Below are 20,270 nucleotides of genomic sequence, written 5' to 3'. Positions count from 1 at the left end.
GTAAGTTAAAGTAGCTGCTGAAGAGGCTGTAAGATCTTAAGGAATGAATGTTGGGATCTTTCTTAGCAGCTTACGCTGATGAACACAAGCTTTAACGGCAGAGTTGATTTGATGGACCAGATTTACTTTACTCTCAATTTAAAAGTCCAAACTCTTTATTTTCGGGGATGGGGGAACACATTTGTTAGGCCACAGTGTAGGAGGCCAAAGGTTGGTTTTCTCCAAAATCAAAATCTCACTTTTAGGTCCATTTAATTTCACAAAGTTGTTATTCATCCTTCCAAGTATTGAGGCGAGATAACCTGTCGATTGACTCTCAACTACCACAAACGATTTGTTTAAACCCCGAATGAGCTCCGTATCATCAGCATAAGAAACAATCCGAAGCCCAAAGCTTTTGACCATATTTGCAAGTCTGCAGATGTATGCATTCAACAGAATCGGGCTGCGAGCCAAAGCCTGCAGTACTCCACATCTGGAAGTAGAGGTTTTAAAATAAGTTGGAAGCATCAAGACAAATGCTCTGTTCATCCAGCTAAGTATTGAGGGGAGACATCCTGCCAGTTGTCGAAGATGCTTTGTCTAAATGCAGAATGAGCTTGGTACTGTCAGTGTAAGAAACAATCTGAAGTCCACAGCTTTTGACAGTATTAGCAAGAGGGCAGATTATGCATTGAGCAAAATCATCCAGAGGGGAAATCCCGCAGTACTCATCTGGAAGGAAAGGTTTGAGAACGATAAGATGCAAGCATCAAGACGAATTCCATGTTGATTAAAAATGATTTGAACAAAGCCAGTGGAGTTCCAATATAGGTCTGTATTTGACCTCAGCCTCTCGATCGAAAATGGCTGTTTTTAACAATGGTTTGATAACTAATTTCTTCCAATTCTGGGATACAATTTTACTACCTGCCCGCTCCCAATTGATTCTTTATAATTGTAATCACTTATAGTCTAAGTGCCAGTCTTTTAGTTTTGTAAGGTTGAGTTGCTTTATGCAGCTCAACCATGCAAACCGATCACTCTAAAAAACAAGTAAACAATCAAGATAGGGCTTGCAATCCCGTGCGTGTGTATCACCCTAGCTGGCTGCAGAGATACTGCTGGTGCACATTAGGGACCCGCTCCTGTAGTGAAAATAATGGGACTGTGTTATTGAAGGCTGGGCTTAAACCAGCAGCGTGGAAGAGCTTTTTCCAGCAGCCGAAGGAGTATACAATATACATAGGGATCTGCAACCATTAAACGTCTGTGTTTTCATCTGTGTCTAAGAGAATGATGAACTCATTTATGACTGAATGTGCCAAAACTGTGATGCTGGAGTATACTTTTCAGATATAAAATAGTCCTTCTTGCATTGCAAAAAAACACTTCCCATGAACTGTCATGCGCTCACAAACCAAACAGGCCAGGTGGCAGGGGAAAGAAGTGTGCCTCATAAAGTAATCAGTATGTGATGAGTTACTGTACTTTTCAATTGTGAAATAGTTCCTTGGGCATTCCAATGGAGGAGGCAGGATACATCCAAAAAGCCAACAGGAAGACGGTGAGTTAAAATACTGATATGAGCTAATCCAAGATGAGAATGAAAAGCCAGTGGCTGAAGGATCCTTAGCCAAATAAGCTAATGGCTGAAGAAGCCTGACTTAACACCAATTCTACATGTGTTATATTTAAAAAAAAATAGCAAAATGCCTAGGCGTACACCTGGCATGAATACGATAACCAAACAAAAAAGAACAATGATTGCAAGTGGAAGCACTGCTTAGGGTTAGCCATGTGTGTATAGATTCTGCAATTCAGGTGGTGACACTATTCATAAATCACTAAATACGAACATAGAAATGGCTCTGGCCATTGCTAGTGATGACAGTGTAATCACAAATTAATAACTGTAAAAATAGTAATGATGGCTCTGGTCACTGCTGCACAGGTTTTGATACATTTCTTTGGACTAATCAAGAATTGAATGCAAAAATGTTAGTGTATGAGGCTTGCAAGTCCCAAACACTTTCGATAGATTTTTCAAAAGTAGAAGCACATATATCTTACCACATTTGAGTTCTTTAGTCCGATCAGATTTATGAAAATATTCGTTTTTTGAGGGGGTTTTTGGGCTTGCCCTATAAACCTGAAATGACCATGTAAGAAATACATTGACAGCATGCAGTACAAGTCCTTTGATTCCTCAATGTGCTATTATTTTGTATGAGTGAAACACCAAATGCATATGTAGCTGCTATCCAAAGTACACATATGTAAGAAGATTAATGGAATTTGAACATTTTTCTAGTAAAAATATGAGTTCAGTCACTAAAATGATGTCTGTTAGTTTTTCCATGTAATGCTGCCTTCTTATAGTGCTTGCATAGTGAAAGAAACATGAACTTTAACAAAAAAAAGTATATGTAAGTGTTTTGATGTTTGGCATTGCTGAAAATATTTTACAAAATGACAAAACTCATTTTGGTGCATTGTTTTTTCTTTACCTAGCCGTACATCTTCAAGAGCAATCCACCAATGATCTACTGCCACCTGTAAGCGCACAAGAGAATCCCATAACAGAGGCCTCAAGGCATCCTTTAGAAAAGGCTGCTGCACTAGAGACAGGAGTCGCAGACTCCTTGAGTGGTGAAAACCCACCAGAACAAGGATTCGCTGTCCAACAAGAGACTAGTGATCAACACTCACAAGACCGTGTTGACCTAAAAGAGGAGGAGAGCAAGATGGGCGACCCGCAACACCTGCATCTCTCTAGCTGCCACGAGTGCCTGGGGATGGAAAGTTGCACCATTGAGTCTGTGAAGCATGCATCTGCAGACAATAATCCCGATCATCCAGACGATAATAGTGGCAAAGGGCAGAGCTCGGAAGATGACTGCTGTCAAGCGAAAGAAACCAAAAGAGCAAATTTGAGTGGAAAGCCCCCCAATGTCTTGGTCTATATGGGCTCAGATCCGATTGTCACAGAAACCAGATTTCAGAATGTGAAATCCGTCCTCCTGGAATGTATTGATGCAGAAAGCTACGTTATCTACCCGCTGCCCGAGGACCAAGTTCTCAAAGCTCCCTGGGCAGATAACACCTTGATGTTGGTTATCAACACCGAGGAGTCCATTTCCAAGGATGTTCATAAGGAGTTTATGACCTACCTTAGCGAAGGTGGGAAGATATTCAGTCTTTCATCGTCTTTCACTCTCGGCAGTGCCACATTAAAACCTAAACATGTCCTGAAAGAGTCCATCCAGCATTTGATTTTTACACAGGCTGACTGCACTGAGGTAACTCTAAATGTGCTGACAAGTGGTAATGTTTTTGACACCCAGGCTTGTGGAAGAGACACAGATGTGAAGACCTGGGGCTACCTAAACAATTCAGATAAAGATGCAGTGATTATACACCAATCTCAAGGAGACAATGGAGGAGAAGCCATTATATGTCAGGTATTGTCCATACACTTTTTTTGTTGTTGAGAAAATGCATTGCAAATTAATTACAACGGAGACCCCATTCTAGAATGGATTAGGATGCTTGCTGCACACTTCGTTCTTGAACCTGTGGTAATCTCTGAGATACCCCAGGCTAGTAGGGGGAGTGAAAAGGCAGTGATATCTTTCCAAATCCTTGATGAAGAAAACTCCTCTGCATTGATCTGGACTGTTCATTCGCAGTGTCACAAGGATGCTGTCTGTTTTCATTAAGGCCTGTGTTGTCCATCCGTTCACTAAGACCCTATCTGTTATTAATGTAACACAGATATATACATTTTTGGACCACAAGCCAGCTCCTGCCGATAATTTAATAGAAAAAAACACATCATATACATTTTGATAAAAATGAATTTCTAAATAGGACATGTATCCGTAAAACCTGTTGTGCGTCTTGCCCTCGTGGACAAATGATTAACATTTATAGTGTAATGCAAAACTACTGTGCATCTCTTACCTCTGTGAAATAACTGCACAAGATGTGTCACTTGTAAGTGAGTATGAACAACTTGCTTTGGAGGTATGGGCATGCAATGTAGACCAAATTCTGAACTTGCATGAGGACTTCTAGTAGCCAGGGTGGTGGGAGGGAAAGTAACAAGAACAGCAGAGATACTATAGAAAAATGCGTCCTTTGTCGCCATTGTAGGAAAGTGGATTATCATTTGGGATGGACCAGTGTCCACCTCAAATGATAAGGCCACCACCTGTTAGCTGTCCCATAAATTAAATTAAATATTTCTATGATCAATCCCAGTTAATGTGACACAATGCAGTCTGGATTAAATCAAAGGCGATGTGCAAAGTATTTAAGCATTGCATACACAGTAGAAAAGACACATAAAACACAGACAAATTCCACAACCAATTTTAGAATAGAGAGAAACATTTTGTTGGTAAAATAACCAGAACATTTAATGATGTAAGTGAAAATAGCACCAAAAAGCAGAAACCAATAGTCTATGGAAGTGGAAGACCTGGACCTAGTGGCGATCGGAAGTCGACAGTGATATAGCCATGGTCGGATACAACCAGTGGATTTGTCAAAGTGAAAGTCTGAAAGTCAAAACGTTTGAAAATGTTTCAAAGCCCTAATCCAAAAAATTAAATTTGTCTTTTATTTATTTATTTCTTTGAAGTAAAAGTTGTCTCCCTGCAGCACAGATGTTAAATTATTTCCACCAATGTGGAGCTGCCTGTTGGATGCCAGCTGCAGTGTTGTCCCGCTAAGGTGCTGGAGCTTTTGAAGTTTTGAGGTTTTTACTTGAAAACGTTTCTAAGTCTGTTTCTTTCAGCGCTGCTGGTGCATTTCGGGAGGGCGAATTTGAAATTCATTCCAATGCCATGGAACTGCCATTCAGGTACTTTTCGCAGTAGATCCCCTTGACTCTGGAGGAATAGCTTTCAAAAGTTTCCAAATTATTCTGGGTGCCAAGCAACCACAGTAGTACATATCTAAGCCCCCTAGGATGTTAGTTGGGGCACCTAGAGACTCAGGATGCCAGACAGAGGCCACAGGCAAAGTCCAGTCCAAGTTCCAACTGCCACTTGCCAGCTGGGAATGTAGGAAATTGCCTCTTGCAGCTTTTCTTTCTGTGTCCCTGTAGCCATACATATGGTCAGTCTCAACTGACCCTTGAAGTCCACTTCTCTGTCCAGACTACAAAGGGGGGCAGGTTCAGTTCTTCAGAGCTCTTCCCAGGTCAGAGACAGCAGGTCCAGTTCTCTTCTTTTCTTATGCAAGTCCAGAAAGTGCTTTGCGCAAGTCTGGGTGAGGTCCAGCTTTGTAGGGTTCACCAGCATGTGAGTAGGGGAGACCTTGGGGTGGCACATTTATGCCTGGCACTAGCTTGTGGGTCATGGTGAACCTGGACACTCCCTTACCAATGGGTAAACGTTCCTTGGGAGCAACTCTACCCATTGTTTCTGTAGTTCTCCTTTACCTTACTGTAAGCAATTCCCCAGTGCCATTCACTCCGAAAAACAAAGATGAGGGAAACCCTTCTTCCCTTGTACAGTGCCTGTGTACCCACCCAGAGTTTGGGGATAGCTTTCCTCCAACTGGGTTTCGTGTAAGCCTAACTAGAGGAGCAAAAGCTGGGGCGTTTCCAGGTGTCACCTAACATTTGCTTGTGCTAGGGCAGGACTCTTTGAAGTTAATTAAGCTTCTGGGCCCAACCCAGCTTGTCTTTGTTTCAGGGGAAGAAGACACGTTTACATACCCAGGCCATTTTCTCTACTCTGTGAGCAGTTCTTGCACCTCATTCACACTTAACTCCGGCCAGGGACAAGCTGAGCAGTTGCTGGAGAACTAATGCAAATTTGCTTCCAGCAGATTCAGACATGTAAAGGTAACCTCCTAAAAGCCACACATCCCATATATTTAATACAAACCTGACTTTCCATTAAATATAAAAATGAAAATGTAATTGGAGTCTATAGCTGGTACAGGTCAAAAGTTATATATGAAAGTGTATAATCCATACATAGACCTTTTCTATATGCCAGCTACCTGCTGACCAGTGACAAGTCATTTGGGTCCTAGTCACTGAGAGGACATTCCATGTCTAATGTTACACATGTTCCAATATTAAATATTATGCACCATGCCTTGTGGGCAGCAAGGTGAGCTTAGCAGTGACTTGCTTAATATTTTAAATCAGCTCTTGCTACTTGTCCAAGGGTGAATGTAACAGGTCTAGGCAACAGGCTTCAAGCTACTGCTGTCAAGCTACATAGGGTAGTCCTGAAGCCATGTTTTCACTGCCAGTGTAGTGGATAGGGGCTTTGATCCTTAAGTAGCGTTTAACTTTCCATGCCACACGGGCTTATTTCTGCACCATATACTCTGGCCTCACGGGAAAATTAAATGCGCCAATCAGGTTTTAAGCCAATTTCAACGTGTTTTAGAGCACTTACACTGAACACTAGACAACAGTGTCCCAGTTGTAGAGTTCAATATTACCAGCAGGCAAGCCTCCCCAAAAAATTAAACATTAGGATGGCCACCCTGTAAAGAAATGGCTCCCTGTTGCAGTTACCCCCCACTTTTTGCCTGATACTGATGCTGACTTGACTGAGAAGTGTGCTGGGACCCTGCTAACCAGGCCCCAACACCAGTGTTCTTTCACCTAAAATGTACCATTGATCCCACAATTGGCACACCCTGGCATCCAGATAAGTCCCTTGTAACTGGTACCTCTGGTACCAAGGGCCCTGATGCCAAGGAAGGTCTCTAAGGGCTGCAGCATGTGTTATGCCACCCTAGAGACCCCTCACTCAGCACAGACACACTGCTTACAAGCCTGTGTGTGCTAGTGAGAACAAAATGAGTAAGTCGACATGGCACTCCCCTCAGGGTGCCATGCCAGCCTCTCACTGCCTATGCAGTATAGGTAAGACACCCCTCTAGCAGGCCTTACAGCCCCAAGGCAGGGTGCACTATACCATAGGTGAGGGTACCAGTGCATGAGCACTGTACCCCTACAGTGTCTAAGCAAAACCTTAGACATTGTAAGTGCAGGGTAGCCATAAGAGTATATGGTCTGGGAGTCTGTTTTACACGAACTCCACAGCACCATAATGGCTACACTGAAAACTGAGAAGTTTGGTATCAAACTTCTCAGCACAATAAATGCACACTGATGCCAGTGTACATTTTATTGTAAAATACACCACAGAGGGCACCTTAGAGGTGCCCCCTGAAACTTAACCAACTATCTGTGTAGGCTGACTAGTTCCAGCAGCCTGCCACACTAGAGACATGTTGCTGGCCCCATGGGGAGAGTGCCTTTGTCACTCTGAGGCCAGTAACAAAGCCTGCACTGGGTGGAGATGCTAACACCTCCCCCAGGCAGGAGCTGTAACACCTGGCGGTGAGCCTCAAAGGCTCACCCCTTTGTCACAGCACCGCAGGACACTCCAGCTAGTGGAGTTGCCCGCCCCCTCCGGCCCCGGCCCCCACTTTTGGCGGCAAGGCCGGAGAAAATAATGAGAATAACAAGGAGGAGTCACTGGCCAGTCAGGACAGCCCCTAAGGTGTCCTGAGCTGAGGTGACTCTAACTTTTAGAAATCCTCCATCTTGCAGATGGAGGATTCCCCCAATAGGGTTAGGATTGTGACCCCCTCCCCTTGGGAGGAGGCACAAAGAGGGTGTACCCACCCTCAGGGCTAGTAGCCATTGGCTACTAACCCCCCAGACCTAAACACGCCCTTAAATTTAGTATTTAAGGGCTACCCTGAACCCTAGAAAATCAGATTCCTGCGACAACAAGAAGAAGGACTGCCCAGCTGAAAACCCCTGCAGAGGAAGACCAGAAGACAACAACTGCCTTGGCTCCAGAAACTCACCGGCCTGTCTCCTGCCTTCCAAAGAACTCTGCTCCAGCGACGCCTTCCAAAGGGACCAGCGACCTCTGAATCCTCTGAGGACTGCCCTGCTTCGACGACGACAAGAAACTCCCGAGGACAGCGGACCTGCTCCAAAAAGACTGCAACTTTGTTTCAAGAAGCAGCTTTAAAGAACCCTGCAACTCCCCGCAAGAAGCGTGAGACTTGCAACACTGCACCCGGCGACCCCGACTCGGCTGGTGGAAAACCAACACCTCAGGGAGGACCCCCGGACTACTCTCCGACTGTGAGTACCAAAACCTGTCCCCCCTGAACCCCCACAGCGCCGCCTGCAGAGGGAATCCCGAGGCTTCCCCTGACCGCGACCCTCTGAAACCTAAGTCCCGACGCCTGGAAAAGACCCTGCACCCGCAGCCCCCAGGACCTGAAGGACCGGACTTTCACTGGAGAAGTGACCCACAGGAGTCCCTCTCCCTTGCCCAAGTGGAGGTTTCCCCGAGGAAGCCCCCCCTTGCCTGCCTGCAGCGCTGAAGAGATCCGTTGATCTCTCATAGACTAACATTGCAAACCCGACGCTTGTTTCTACACTGCACCCGGCCGCCCCCGCGCTGCTGAGGGTGAAATTTCTGTGTGGGCTTGTGTCCCCCCCGGTGCCCTACAAAACCCCCCTGGTCTGCCCTCCGAAGACGCGGGTACTTACCTGCAAGCAGACCGGAACCGGGGCACCCCCTTCTCTCCATTCTAGCCTATGCGTTTTGGGCACCACTTTGAACTCTGCACCTGACCGGCCCTGAGCTGCTGGTGTGGTGACTTTGGGGTTGCTCTGAACCCCCAACGGTGGGCTACCTTGGACCAAGAACTGAACCCTGTAAGTGTCTTACTTACCTGGTAAAACTAACAAAAACTTACCTCCCCCAGGAACTGTGAAAATTGCACTAAGTGTCCACTTTTAAAGTAGCTATTTGTGAATAACTTGAAAAGTATACATGCAATTGAAATGATTCCAAGTTCCTAATGTACTTACCTGCAATACCTTTCAAACAAGATATTACATGTTAAATTTGAACCTGTGGTTCTTAAAATAAACTAAGAAAAGATATTTTTCTATAACAAAACCTATTGGCTGGATTTGTCTCTGAGTGTGTGTACCTCATTTATTGTCTATGTGTATGTACAACAAATGCTTAACACTACTCCTTGGATAAGCCTACTGCTCGACCACACTACCACAAAATAGAGCATTAGTATTATCTATTTTTACCACTATTTTACCTCTAAGGGGAACCCTTGGACTCTGTGCATGCTATTCCTTACTTTGAAATAGCACATACAGAGCCAACTTCCTACACACCCTAAAAGGGGTCCCTTTGCAGCAGCCATGAAAAATAATTTGAAACGCAACTAATGTGGAGCTCTGCCATAGCTCTATCAATGTTTCATGGAGAGAATATTATGTATCCTAAAGAGGTCTGAGACACACATTTGAAACTGGAGCAACATTTTCAAGTATTGCTATGTTTTTTTGTGATATACAGAGGCTAGTTTCATTGCTCCAATAATTCACAAATCAATATGTTTAATATTTTGGGTCATCACAGATTTAGGAGCCCAAGTCCCCCCCCCCTCCACATTATTATCAAGGTATCCGATAGGACTGACGACATGGAAACGCTTTATGAACAAGAAAATGTGCCCTGTACTTAGAATACTACTTGATACTGAGGGGGTTATTACAACTTTGGAGGAGGTGTTAATCCGTCCCAAAAGTGACGGTAAAGTGACGGATATACCACCAGCCGTATTACGAGTTATATCCTATGGAACTCGTAATACGGCTGGTGGTATGTCCGTCACATTTGGGACGGATTAACACCTCCTCCAAAGTTGTAATAACCCCCTGAGTCTCTTGTCTGAAATTAAATGCACATTAATAAATTAAACAAGGGAGCTGCTTAAATGAAAATGCTTTTGGCTTGGTGTCATGTTTTTCATGATTCTCAGTCTGAACTGATGATACTGAATCCCGATTGATAGCAGCTTATTCTCAGCACCTGCTACAGAGGTGACTTTAGGCTTGTCCTCTAGTGTAGTCAGTCCTGACTTACAAAAAGGTTGCAGGGGCATTTGAGTGTGTGGTTTCCTGTTGACAGCACTATTCAGGTACAGAGACCTATTGTCCTAAGTGGACAGGAACTTACTCCTATGTTTGGATTACATTTCTACTGTTATTGTAATTCACAAACTCCTTTAATACTAAGGCATTTAAAGTAGAGTACATATTTACAGAATTTACTCATGTTTAGTTTATCCAAGAAGGAAATTTCTGCGTACTTAACTGTGACAGTAAAATGTTTTGTTTCCTTTTTTGATACAATGTTTTTCTCAATTAAGAGAGAACCTACTGATTAAAAAAAAAAAAGCCAAAAAAACCACAATTCCCATTCTGTAAACTCACGTACCATTGTCAGGGGTATGTGCTTTAAGTGCTTAAAGAACCAGAAATGATTGTTGCTGGACTCTACTTTCATGTGTATTTTCATGTGTATGTATGTGGCATATCTGCGCAATTGCAGGCGTAATATTTGTCAGAATGGTTAAATTCCAGATTCTGTTCCAGGTAGAGTCTGAAAAGTGTACTGTGAGATCCTCGGAGATTTGTGGGGTCCATTTCCTTTTCAGGTTTTTGAGAAGAATTGTTTTAGGGGGGTTGCATAATTTATGAATATGTGATGCAGTGTGGCTGAGCTTTTTAAGATTCCCAAGTAGGTTGGGCAAGTCTGGAGTGTGTGGTTTCTGAAGCGATCTAGTGACTCTTGAGTTTTAGACAGTTATAAAATTTAGTCGGGGGGAGGTCGTATTGAGAGCTTAAGTCAGCAAAGAGAATGAGGTTCACGGTTGTGCCTAGGTCTCCTACTGAATTTATACCCCTTTTGGACCACTGTTCCCAGAACATGGTTCTTCAATCTAATTTAATTTTGTGGTTATGCCAAAGGGAGGATAGAGTGTAATCAGTGAGGCGATTATTCAGAGTTTTAGCGACTCGTGGGAGGCTGTGTCGGTTATGGAGAGGGAGAGGGCCATGAGAAGTTCCTGGAGGCCTCTGATGGTAGGTGTGGAGCTCAGACGGAGCGGAGATAGCAAGTGAGACTCTGTTTTGAACCACGGTGGGGAGAGGTCATCTACCACTCTGAACCACCAGCTACCCTGTGCTGCTTAGAAAGCTTGTTGGTATCTGTGGAAGTCAAGCATATTCAGACCACCCCTGTTCGTGTTTAGTTTAAGGATGGTACTGGCAATCCTTTTTATTTTCCCTTTCCAAAGAAAATCCAAGATAAGTTTGTCCAAGGCTTTAAAGAAGGAGGTGGATACGTTTATGGCGAGCATACATGAGAGGAAGTTGAATAGCAGTGCAACCATCATTTCGAGGTGTCTTATCTATCCCACTAAATTATGTGTGTGGGACCATGAGCCTAGAATGTCTTTGATTTTTGTTAGTATCTTGTTTTCGTTGATAGTGAGGGAGGATTGTAGGTACGTTCAGAACCAGATGGCGAGGTATTTGAGTGCAACAGGTTGCTGTTTTAGGCCAGAGTTGCTGAGAATAAAATGTGTACAGGGGATGTTCATGGAGAAGACTTCTGTTTTGGAATGGTTAATTGTATAGCCAGGACCCGGGAGTATTTTCCTGGTGCCCTGTTTCAGTGGGGATGTTTCTGACAGGCTGCCATTCATCCTGACCTTCGCTACTGGTTCCACATAGAGTGCCATAACCATGTGAGTGAAGTCCTCGCCTAGGCAGAGTTTGTATAACACCTCCCGTAAGAAAAGCCAAGAGACCTTGTAAAAGGCTTTTTCTGCATCAAGTGCTATTGCAGCAGTTGGTGAGTGTGAGGACCGAGCCTTATCAAGTGCACGTCAGAAGTCACGGATGTTATCAGTGGCCAGATGGCCTTTCAGGAAACCATTTTGGAATGGAGCAATGAGTATTGGGATCACCTTCTCTAATCTTCATGCTACAACTTTGGCGTATAATTTGCAGTCAGTATTGGTTAATTATATCGGTCTATAGTTTTTAACATCCGTAGTATCTTTATCCTCTTTCGGTATGACAGCTATAGTAGCTTTGGAGCCTGGGCCGATGACTCAACCCATGGAGGAGTATGATTAAAAGAGGGCTAGGGGTGGGTCATATAGGTGGTCAGAGAATGTTATGTAAAAGTTTACAGAATACCCATCTGGGCCCGGGGCCTTTCTTGATGTGAGGGACTTTGTCTAAGTGTATTTCACCCACTGTGATTGGGGCGTTGAGGAGGGATCTGTCTTCTGGGAGATGTATTTGATTCTGTTGAAAGTATGATGAGGTAAGGAGAATAATGTACAGTTGTTACCAGTAGGATTGAATAATCTCCAGATGTCAACGAAATTGTTGTTTTTGCAAAATAAATTCATTTGATTGTGAGATCTACTGCCACAACATCTGTGAGAGGAATGTCTGTCTAGGGCACCGTTTATCGCCAGGTTAAAGTCATCCCCTACAATGATGCTTATGTTGTCTGGGATTTCGAAGCTACGTTTGTCTAGTTCCTTCCTGAAGTCTACAGTTATTGTTCGCTGCATAAATATTTACAATGACAAGTTCTCAATTTTTACTCAGAATTCTGGTTATCAACCAGCATACCAGGTGTTGTGTGTGTGTGTGTGTGTGATGGTATTTTTGTTTCTTAGCATCTGGAGAACAGAGTGATGACCACGTTTTATTTCTCCCTTGTTGGGGAGAGTAAGGTGTCAGTGACACAAGGACAGTAGAACTTGGCTTCTTTGTTAGACTCTATATGAGTTTCTTGAAGCATGGTTATGTCCCCCTTTGTTTTTGGCTATGTGAGTGGCACTTGTCTGGAGTATGGCCACGAGTTGGTATTAGTAGCAGTAATTGCTTAACATAGAGGTACCCTGGTTGACTGTATGACGAGATCGAGTGGGGCGAGGGAAAGCTAGTAGATCTGCCATGTTCAGTAGAGAATGAGAGAGAAAGGGGGTAGTGAGAGATAGTAGAGACTGGGAGATAAAAGAGATTTAAAAAAAACATTAAAACCCCTATGAGTAACCCACCCACAACAAATACTTGTAATGTGTATAAGCTGCATTATCCCACCCAGTTTAGAATAAGAGAGAGGTAGGCCACGCCTCAATAGTGTGGTCACAACTCCATCTTATAGATGGTATCAGCTTCCCAAATTTGTGAACTTGCTAACAAACGAAACGTGAACAAATAGATGGAAATACAACACATTAACCAGGAGTTATTGAACAAAGAACAGCTGTGGCTGTGATATTGGTGGAACAGAAGATGGATGATCTTGGGGTTGTTCCCCAGTGGGGTGTGGGCTCTCAGAGTAAGTATATTATTACTGATGTTTCAATCAATCAGGGATTTGTAGAGCGCAGCTAATCACCCATAGGGTCTCAAGGCGCTATTTGTGGGCATGCTGCTCAGTTGAAGAGCAAGGCCTAGAGGTTCTTCCTGATCTGCTTGAATGATGCAGTCTTCCTGATCATGAGAGGTAGTGTGTTACATGTCCGAGCTTCTAGGTAGGAGAAGGATCTTCCTCGTGCTGTATTTATCCGGACCTTGGGGACAGCTGCAAGGGCAAGCTGGGAAGAAATGAGACGTCTATTGGATGTTTGAATACCAGTGTCAAATAGGTGAATAGTTCTCTAGGAAATATTGATCATTTGAACAGACACAGACTAGGGGGTTAGTCTTCCAGTGAGCTAATTCTTTGACTCTGTGAGTCTGGCAGGTAGGCTCTTAAGACCTTCGCGTATTGCTTGGATGTTGTGCTGCGTGACGTCAGTGTTGGCTTTATTGTCTTGAGCTACGTCATGGAGCGCACCGAGACGTTGTATGATGACTTCGGTGTTGGCAGACATGTTTCTTTTGACTTTGATCATAGAGTTTGGCTTTGGGGGTTCTGATTTGGGATATTTATGTGAAGACTTACCGTCTTAAAGTTCTTTATGCTTTTTGGGTTCATTTCCTTTATGATCAGCCACCATGAGTCGCAAGTAGTTGGGCTTCACCAAGCGGGGGCTAGTAGTACAAGATCAGAGATTGAAAGCACAAAAGCGTAGTTGTGCTGCTTAAGCAGAGGTTGGAGTGATCTAGAGGAGGTAGATCTAGGGTGCAAGTGCCTGTGAACAGGCGTTGGTAGTGCCCAAAAATTGTGGATGTGTGAGTGCCTAAATAGTTGTGAATGTGCGCAAGGACCTGAGGCTAGTTCCTGTTAGCAGGGGTGCTTTCCCTTTCTTTCCTTACTTTTAGCGATATTATGCCAGGGTGCTGACCTTATATCCGATGGTAAAGGTCTGGCAGCGATCAGCAGTGAGCAAAGTCTTTTAGCCTTTAATCGTTGTCTTTGTCCTTTTAACCTTCAGTCATACCAAGGGCTGTGGGATGCCCTGTATACTGTAGACTGCCCTGTGGTCTACCTTTGAGAGGTGAAAAGTAAAGACTTCCCTTTGGTGGTGAGCCTTTTCCTTAGTAGGAGTGTGAGACACCTGGAAAGTTATGATCCTGGGGTCCAATGCAGGTTACAAAGGGCCAGATGGCGCAAATCAGGACAGTGCAGAATATTGTTCTATGTTAGGGAGCTCAGGACACATGTATGGCAGTAGAAGGGAGACCAGGTGCAGCTGCCATCCTAAGGTCAGGCATCATATGATGGATGGCAGTGTGAGCCCGGTATTGACCCAGAATTCACAGGTGGGACCCAGGTTACATGAGGGTACTGTGCTAGTACATGATCGCAGGGCTGTCAGGCAGGTTAACAGACCCATTGGTCTGATCTGAGGAGAGGAGGGCTGTTGGGCGGGTGTGAGAAAGTAGCCTCTTTCTAGCATGGTTACCCCCATTTTTGGCCTGTTTGTCAGTGTGTTTTACTGTCTCAGTGGGATCCTGCTAGCCAGGACCCCAGTGCTCATAGTTTAAAACCCTATTTGTTAGTATGTTTTGCCTGTCTTACTTGGATCCTGCTAGCCAGAAACCCAATGCTCATAGTCTGTGGCCCATGTGTGTTGTCAGTATGCTTAACTGTGTCACTGAAGTTGTGCTAACCAGAACTCCAGTGGTTATGCTCTCTCTACTTACCAAATGTGTCACTACACTTTAGTGACTTCAGATTCCAATTCTGGTTGGCACACTGGACCCACCTTACAAGTCCCTAGTACATGTACCTATGTACCCAGGGCATTGGGATTCCAGGAGATCCTTATGGGCTGCAGCATTTCTTTTGCCACCCATAAGGAGCTCATACAAACCTTTCATCATGACTGCCACTGCAGCCTGAGTGAAATAGTGCACACACTATTTCACAGCCATTTTCACTGCACTAAGGTAACTTATAAGCCACCTATATGTCTAACCTTCATTTACTGAAGGCTAGGTGCAAAGTTACTGTGTGTGAGGGCACCCTTGCACTAGCAAAGGTGCCCCCACGTTGTCCAGGGCCAATTCCCCAGACTTTGTGAGGGCGGGGATACCATTATAAGTGTGCACTACATATATGCCAATACATATATGTAGTTTCACAATGGTATCTCCGAATATGGCCATGTGAGGTGTCTAAGACCATGGATGTGTCCCCCCCATTCCAAATCTGGTATTGGGGGCCAATCCCATGCACCCTGGGGGCTCCACCATGGACCCCCAGTACTGCCAAACCAGATCTCTGAGGTTTCTACTGCAGCCCCAGCTGCTGCCACCTCGCAGACCGGTTTCTGCCCTCCGGGGACTGAGCAGCTCAATCCCAGGAAGGCAGAACAATGCATTTCCTTTGGGAGGAGGGTGTTACACCCTCTCCCTTTGGAAATAGGGGTTACAGGCTTGGTAGGGGTAGCCTCCCAGAGCCTCTGGAAATGCCTTGAAGGGCACAAACTGTGCCCTCCTTGCATAATCCAGTCTACACTGGTTCAGGGACCTCCAGTCCCTGTTCTGATGTGAAACTGGACAAAGGAAAGGGGAGTGACCACTCCCCTGTCCATCACCACCCCAGGAATGGTGCCCAGAGCTCCTCCAGAGTGTCCCTGGCATTAGCCATCTTGGATTCCAAGGTGTGGGGACCCTCTGGAGACCTCTGAGTAGACAGCGCCAACAGGTGACGTCAGAGACCCCTCCTGATAGGTGCATACCTTGGTAGGTAGCCAGTCCCCCTCTCACAGCTATTTAGGGTCTCTCCTCTCGGTGTTTCCTCAGATTGGGTTTGCAAGATTCCTCCAGTACTCCTGTGCTTCAGCTTCTGACTGTCGGATCAACTGCAGACTGCTCCAGGAACCGCTGTAACTGCAACAAAGTATCCAAGACGACTACTGTGACCTGCAACTTCAGCTCCAGCCAGTTTTTGCAACAGTTTCCAAGGTGTGCACGCTCTGAGGACTGCCTGTCTTTGCCCTGCACCAGAAGAACCGAAGGAATCTCCCGTGGAGTGATGGAGTCACTTCTCTGCTTCTGCAGGCACTCTTCTGCGACCACGACCTTTACTCTGGGACTCCTCTCCTGACGACAAATGTGTTCCCTGGAACACAGGTGGTGGACTGAAGTGACCCAGACTGTTCAGAGGTCTAGCTGTCCAAATTTGGTGGAGGTAAGAGCTTGCCTCCCCATGCTGCGACAATACCCGTCTTCTGCAGTTCCTTTGGCTTCTGTGGACTTCTTCCAAGAATCCTTCGTGCACAGCGTAGGACCTTCCTGTGTAGTGCTGTGATGACCGCACTTTGCATCTTCTTTGTCCCCGTGTTCTGGGACTGTGGGTGCTGCCTGGTCTTCTGAGGGCTCTCTGAAGTGCTGAGAGCCCCCTCTGTCTCCTCAGTCCGAATTGAGTCCCCCAGGTCCCTTCTTGGTCCAGGCAGCTCCTTTTTTACGCAAACCACGTACTTGCTTGAACCAAGGCTTGTTGGTGAAATCCAGTGCCGCAAACAGCCTGCATCCAACAACTCAACGTGGGATATCACCTGCACCAAGCAGGAACCCGCAGCCATCTTCTGTACTTTTCTTCTTACCGGAGAATCCACTTTTGCACCATCTTCTAGGTTGGCAGGGGCTCCTGTCCTTCCTGGACTCTTCTTCGACTTCTGGACTAGGGGCCAGATGTAGCAACTTGGCAATTTGCGACTTGCAAATTGCGAGTCCCTGCGACTCACAATTTGCAAGTCGCAAATTGCTATGCAGTACGGTGTCTCAGACACCGACTGCGACTCGCAATGGGGTCGCAATGACCCACCTCATCAATATTCATGAGGTGGGTCACAAATTGCGGCCCCATTGCGAGTATAGGCACTCGCTAACATGGAGGCCTGCTGACGTCAGCAGACCTCCATGTTCGTGACTGCTTTTTAAATAAAGCAGTTTTTTTTTTTTTTAAGTGTAGCCCGTTTTCCTTAAAGGAAAACGAGCTGCACTTAAAAAAAAAAACGAAACCTTTAGTTTCGGTATTTTTTCAGGGCAGGGAGTGGTCCCTTGGACAACTCCCTGCCCTGAAAAAATGTTTTTGGGTCCATTCACAAAGTGGAAGGGGTCCCCTGGGGACCCCTTCCAATTTGCGAGTGGGTTACCATCCACTTGAAGTGGATGGTAACTGCGACTCCATTTGCGACCACGTACGCGGTCGCAAATGGAATTGCATCCCACTGCGAGTCGCAAATAGGAAGGGAACACCCCTTCCTATTTGCGAGTCGGAAATGCATTTTGCGAGTCGGAGCCGACACGCAAAATGCATTTCTGAATAGCAAAGTGGCTTTTGCGCCTCGCAAACGGCAATTTTCGCCGTTTGCGAGGCGCAAACACTTTGCTACATCTGGCCCTAGGTCTCCTCTTTCCATAGGTCTTCAGGCCGAGGAATCTATTGTTTGTTGCTTGCAGTCTTGCTTGGTTCTTGCAAAATCTCTTATCACGTCTTGTGTGTCCTGAGGAAACTTGCTGTACTTTACTCCTGTTTTCCTGGGCTCTTGAGTGGGGTACTTTACTTACCTTTGGTGTTTTCCTACACTCCTAGCGCCCCTCTACACACTACACTTGCCTAGGAGGGAATTCGACATTCACATTCCATTATTTTAGTATATGGTTTGTGTTGCCCCGAGGCCCATTGCAATCTATTTTATTTTCTACTGTTTGCACTATTCTATGACAGTTTTCTTACCTGATCTTGGTTACTAGTGTATATATTGTGTATAGTACTTACCTCCCGAAGTATTGCTTCTAAGATATTTTTGGCCTTGTGTCACTAAAATAAAGTACCTTTATTTTTGGTAACACTGAGTATTGTATTTTATTGGGTATAAGAACTGTGTAATTATAGTGGTATTGTAGGAGCTTTTAATGTCTCCTAGTTCAGCCTAAGCTGCTCTGCTACAGCCACCTCTAGACAGCCTAAGCTGCTAGAACACTGCCTACATTTCACTAATAAGGGATAACTGGACCTGGTACAAGGTGGAAGTACCTTAGGTACCCAATACAAACCTCGCCATCCTCCTAGAGCGGGAACCCGCTGGAGACCATGTAGGCCGATTTAAGGCGTCACAAAGGCCACTTGATGTCTTCTTGTGAGCGCACTTGGGAGGTAAGAGCAAGCTGCGGGGATTCCAAAAGAATCCTCAGATTTTGTGTTAGCGTATAATAGTGGCACTTGCGGTTCAGCCTTGTGGGGGAGCGCTGTAGGAGGAGGGTCATGCAAGGGTAGATTGCTGTTTGGCCAATGCATGAAAGTTATCTGTTGTTGGATAGGCGGTCGGTTAGGCATGCATCCAAGCGTTGCATGATGGGAGTGATTCACATTGCTGGGGTCAGATTTCCTAGATGAGTTTGGTTAGGCTGTCTGTATGTGGCTCGTTGATTATGGCATTTGAGCGGCGTTCACCAGGGATACAATCGCCATCTTGGATTTGCCATGCTTTTGAGAGCCGGGAGGCAAGAGCTAGGTTTGCGGTCAGTCCTGGTGGCGTCTGGTTATCTGTGGACGTGCTGTGGGTGATCTGTGTTGTATTACTTATGGCTGATCACATCTTGTATTAGTTTGTAAGATATGGGCACATAGAGGAGATTATATGGAGTGTGTAGCCAGCAGTTCAGGCGCCCATCGTTCTCGGGCGCAAGCCACCCCCCTCCCACCTTCGCTGTTACATTAAAGAACAGGAGTATTTTATGTTTGAAACTTCTGGCCCTACGTACAAACCCACTCCCTCAGCCCCAGGGTTCGCTTCTGTTATCAACCAACCTAGCTCGCTCAGACCACAACTTCAATATGCACTTGTAAGTCATTTTCAATAAATGTGTTAAACATCTATGGGCCAGAATTAGTTTGGCAGTTGAGTTACTCTATCACAAATGTGACAAATGTCCTATACCGCTCATCAGTGTTCCCTCTTTTGTTTCTCTATGTTCGGCAATAGAGGTGCTCTGCGCACTGCGGCTAAGGCGACATGCGCTGAAGACAAGCAATAACTTAATATGCCAGCCTGTGGCATAAAAGGGGTGCCATGGACCCTAATGCAAACGAGAAAAAATGACCCCCTCACCTGTGGGTTAGTATTAAAAGACTCTAGCTTGCATTAGCCTTGCAGTAAGAACACAAATCGTCCTAATAACATTGACAAGTACCTGTTTAGAGGCTCTGCTCCATATTTACTAACACTTTGTGCTGAATGTGCTTCACAAAAGTGACCCATACCCAGCACCCAGTGTTGTGGTTGAATTTATTTTCCACGACACATCATGATTTTTGTGGGAAAGTTGTCCTCAGTAACGAAAAGTAGCACTATGCCCTATCTTGCGTTACTTTGAATGAAGGGGGCGTACCATGGGTGTCACATGGCATTTCCATGCAACCACCTGTGGGTTTTGAGGCAAATCCCTATCTACTAGCATTTATAGACCGGGATTTAAGCCAAAAAAATACATCTCCTTGAAGCAGCTTTTAAAAGCCTCCATATTTTTCAAACGCTTCATGTGTGTTGCACTGTTCAGCACTAGGGTGACCACCTGGCATTGAGTCAAATTCTGGACAGGACTGTAAAAAATTCAGGACAAAGGGTCAAAATTCAGGACAAAAATTCTGGACAAAGGGTCAAAATCCAGGACAAAAATTCAAGAACAAACGTCAGTTTTACAGACACACGCAAGAGAGGCCATGCCTCACTATGTTGTCAGTGCATTTATGTACTCTTTTTTTACATAGCACTATTTATTTACTGTGGACCTTTTGTGATTGCCTCCTGGTGTGCTACATTCAGGTGTCACATTACGTCCTTGTTCAGTAGTAAATTAATGCCCCTCACAGCAAGGCCATCACCCCTACCCAAATCTACCCGATCTTTCCTGAAGAGAAAGTAACAGCAACATTTTGATTAAGTTTCTGAACATTTCAAAACCCCTGGCAAACAGT

The 20,270-nt window shown here is 45.1% G+C and overlaps 1 protein-coding gene across 4 annotated transcripts in view; it reads left to right on the top strand.

Moving 5' to 3' along the window:
* Positions 1–20,270, top strand: part of HLCS (holocarboxylase synthetase) — a 678,650-nt gene that overhangs the window by 96,833 nt on the left and 561,547 nt on the right. For all 4 annotated transcript variants that reach the window (XM_069202536.1, XM_069202535.1, XM_069202537.1 and 1 more), the window contains one exon: positions 2,494–3,443. In XM_069202536.1, the coding sequence (XP_069058637.1) occupies positions 2,494–3,443 (950 nt within the window). The remainder of the gene's footprint in view (positions 1–2,493; positions 3,444–20,270) is intronic.

This window comes from Pleurodeles waltl, chromosome 8 (assembly GCF_031143425.1).
Source record: "Pleurodeles waltl isolate 20211129_DDA chromosome 8, aPleWal1.hap1.20221129, whole genome shotgun sequence".
Lineage (NCBI taxonomy): Eukaryota > Metazoa > Chordata > Amphibia > Caudata > Salamandridae > Pleurodeles > Pleurodeles waltl.
This window is presented reverse-complemented; position numbering and strand designations above follow the sequence as displayed.